Below are 1,574 nucleotides of genomic sequence, written 5' to 3'. Positions count from 1 at the left end.
GGGCACCCCTAGGCCTCAAGGCTGAGCCTGGAGGTCGGGGGGCGGGGCAGGGAAGGGGAGAGGGCAGCCTCACCCCTCCCTGCCAGAGCAGCTCAGGCTTCATCTGCTCCATGATTTCATGTGAGAAGAGCACGGGGTTGATAAAGGTTCTCTTTTTATTTGGGTTCTTTTTATGGCATTTATGAACTGTGTGAACTCCAGAAGTGACCTTACTTCTCTGAGCCTTAGTTATAAAATTATTGTGAATATAACATACATACAGAAGCTATATCCATGAATATATACACAGAAGGGTGTGTATGTGTGTGTGTGTGTGTGTGTACACACACACACACACACACACACACACACACACACACACACACACTTTTGTACCCAAAGCCCTCCTTTGCCCCTTCCTGGGGTAGGGCATGTATAACACCATATGTAAGAATAATATAAAAACAGACGCCATATTTCCCCTCCCCGGGTTTAGAAATAATAAGTGGAAGTTTATAAAGTAATAAGGGTGTGCCTGGCACTGGTCTAAACTCTTTATAAAGAATATTGACCCCCTTAATCTTCACACCCATTTTATAAGATAGGTTCTATTATCTGCCCCATTTTCCAGATGAGGGAACTGAAGGCCAGAGAGATGAATGTGCTTACCTGAGGGCACAGCTGGGATGTCACAGAGCCAGGAATTGCTGTCCTGGGTGTCTGGTCTCAGTCTGGGCTCAGAGCCCTCAGCCTCAGTGTGCACAGCCACATGCCCGTGCCTGGCCTCTAGAGGGAGCCATAGGGCGCTGTCTTCTGGGAACCCTTGGTTCTTTGTACAGAGGGGCCCAGAGGTGAGATTCAGGGCTGGATAAGCAGGGTGTGAGCACGCTCCTGGCATAGGGCACAGGCTCGGTGGGTGGCAGCTGCTCTTACTGCGATTACTGTCACCGTGGCAGAGGCACAAAGAAATGGCTGTGAGAAGAAAGGGCAGGAGGCCTGAGTGTGTTCTGACTGAGATGCTGCGGGACGGGGCAGGGAAGACAGCAGGAGTCGACCTCAGTGGAGGGCGAGTGGAAGCTGAAGTCTCCATCTCTCTGTCTCTCTCTGGCAGTTACTACCTTATCCTCAGCTGTGGGGACCCTCCACCCCAGCCGGACAGCTGGAGGGGGTGGGGCCGGGGGTGGGGCCGCGCCCCCCCTCAATTCCATCCCCTCTGTCACTCCCCCCCCCCCGGCCACCACCAACAGCACAAATCCCAGCCCTCAAGGCAGCCACTCGGCTATCGGCTTGTCGGGCCTGAACCCCAGCACGGGGTAAGTGGGCAGCTGCAGGTAGGAGGCTGTGGGGAGAAGCAGGGTCACTGCTGCTTCCAGGGTGGGGAGCTGCGCCCCCAGTTCTGTGGGAGGGTCTCTGCCCCTGCTAATGCCTCTGCTTTGCCTCTTGCAGAAGCACAATGGTGGGGTTGAGCTCCGGGCTGAGTCCAGCCCTCATGAGCAACAACCCTTTGGCCACTATCCAAGGTGCGTGCTGCCGCATGTCACTCCCATCGCCACCAGCCCTGTCCCCCAGGGCCTCGAGCCCCCATCCCATTCCTG

General features: G+C 55.3%; 1 protein-coding gene across 4 annotated transcripts in view; it reads left to right on the top strand.

The window, feature by feature from the left end:
- Positions 1 to 1,574, top strand: part of POU2F2 (POU class 2 homeobox 2) — a 35,638-nt gene that overhangs the window by 31,740 nt on the left and 2,324 nt on the right. For 2 of the 4 annotated variants that reach the window (XM_007458598.1, XM_007458597.1), the window contains exon 13: positions 1,091 to 1,292. In XM_007458598.1, the coding sequence (XP_007458660.1) occupies positions 1,091 to 1,292 (202 nt within the window). Of the gene's footprint in view, positions 1 to 1,090; positions 1,539 to 1,574 lie in introns of those variants that run through there. The other 2 variants (XM_007458599.1, XM_007458596.1) reach the window with 2 other exon arrangements.

Source organism: Lipotes vexillifer, unplaced genomic scaffold, assembly GCF_000442215.2.
Source record: "Lipotes vexillifer unplaced genomic scaffold, Lipotes_vexillifer_v1.1 scaffold371, whole genome shotgun sequence".
NCBI classification, from domain to species: Eukaryota; Metazoa; Chordata; class Mammalia; order Artiodactyla; family Lipotidae; genus Lipotes; species Lipotes vexillifer.
Note: the sequence above shows the minus strand (reverse complement) of the source record. Positions and strands in the feature narration are given on the sequence as shown.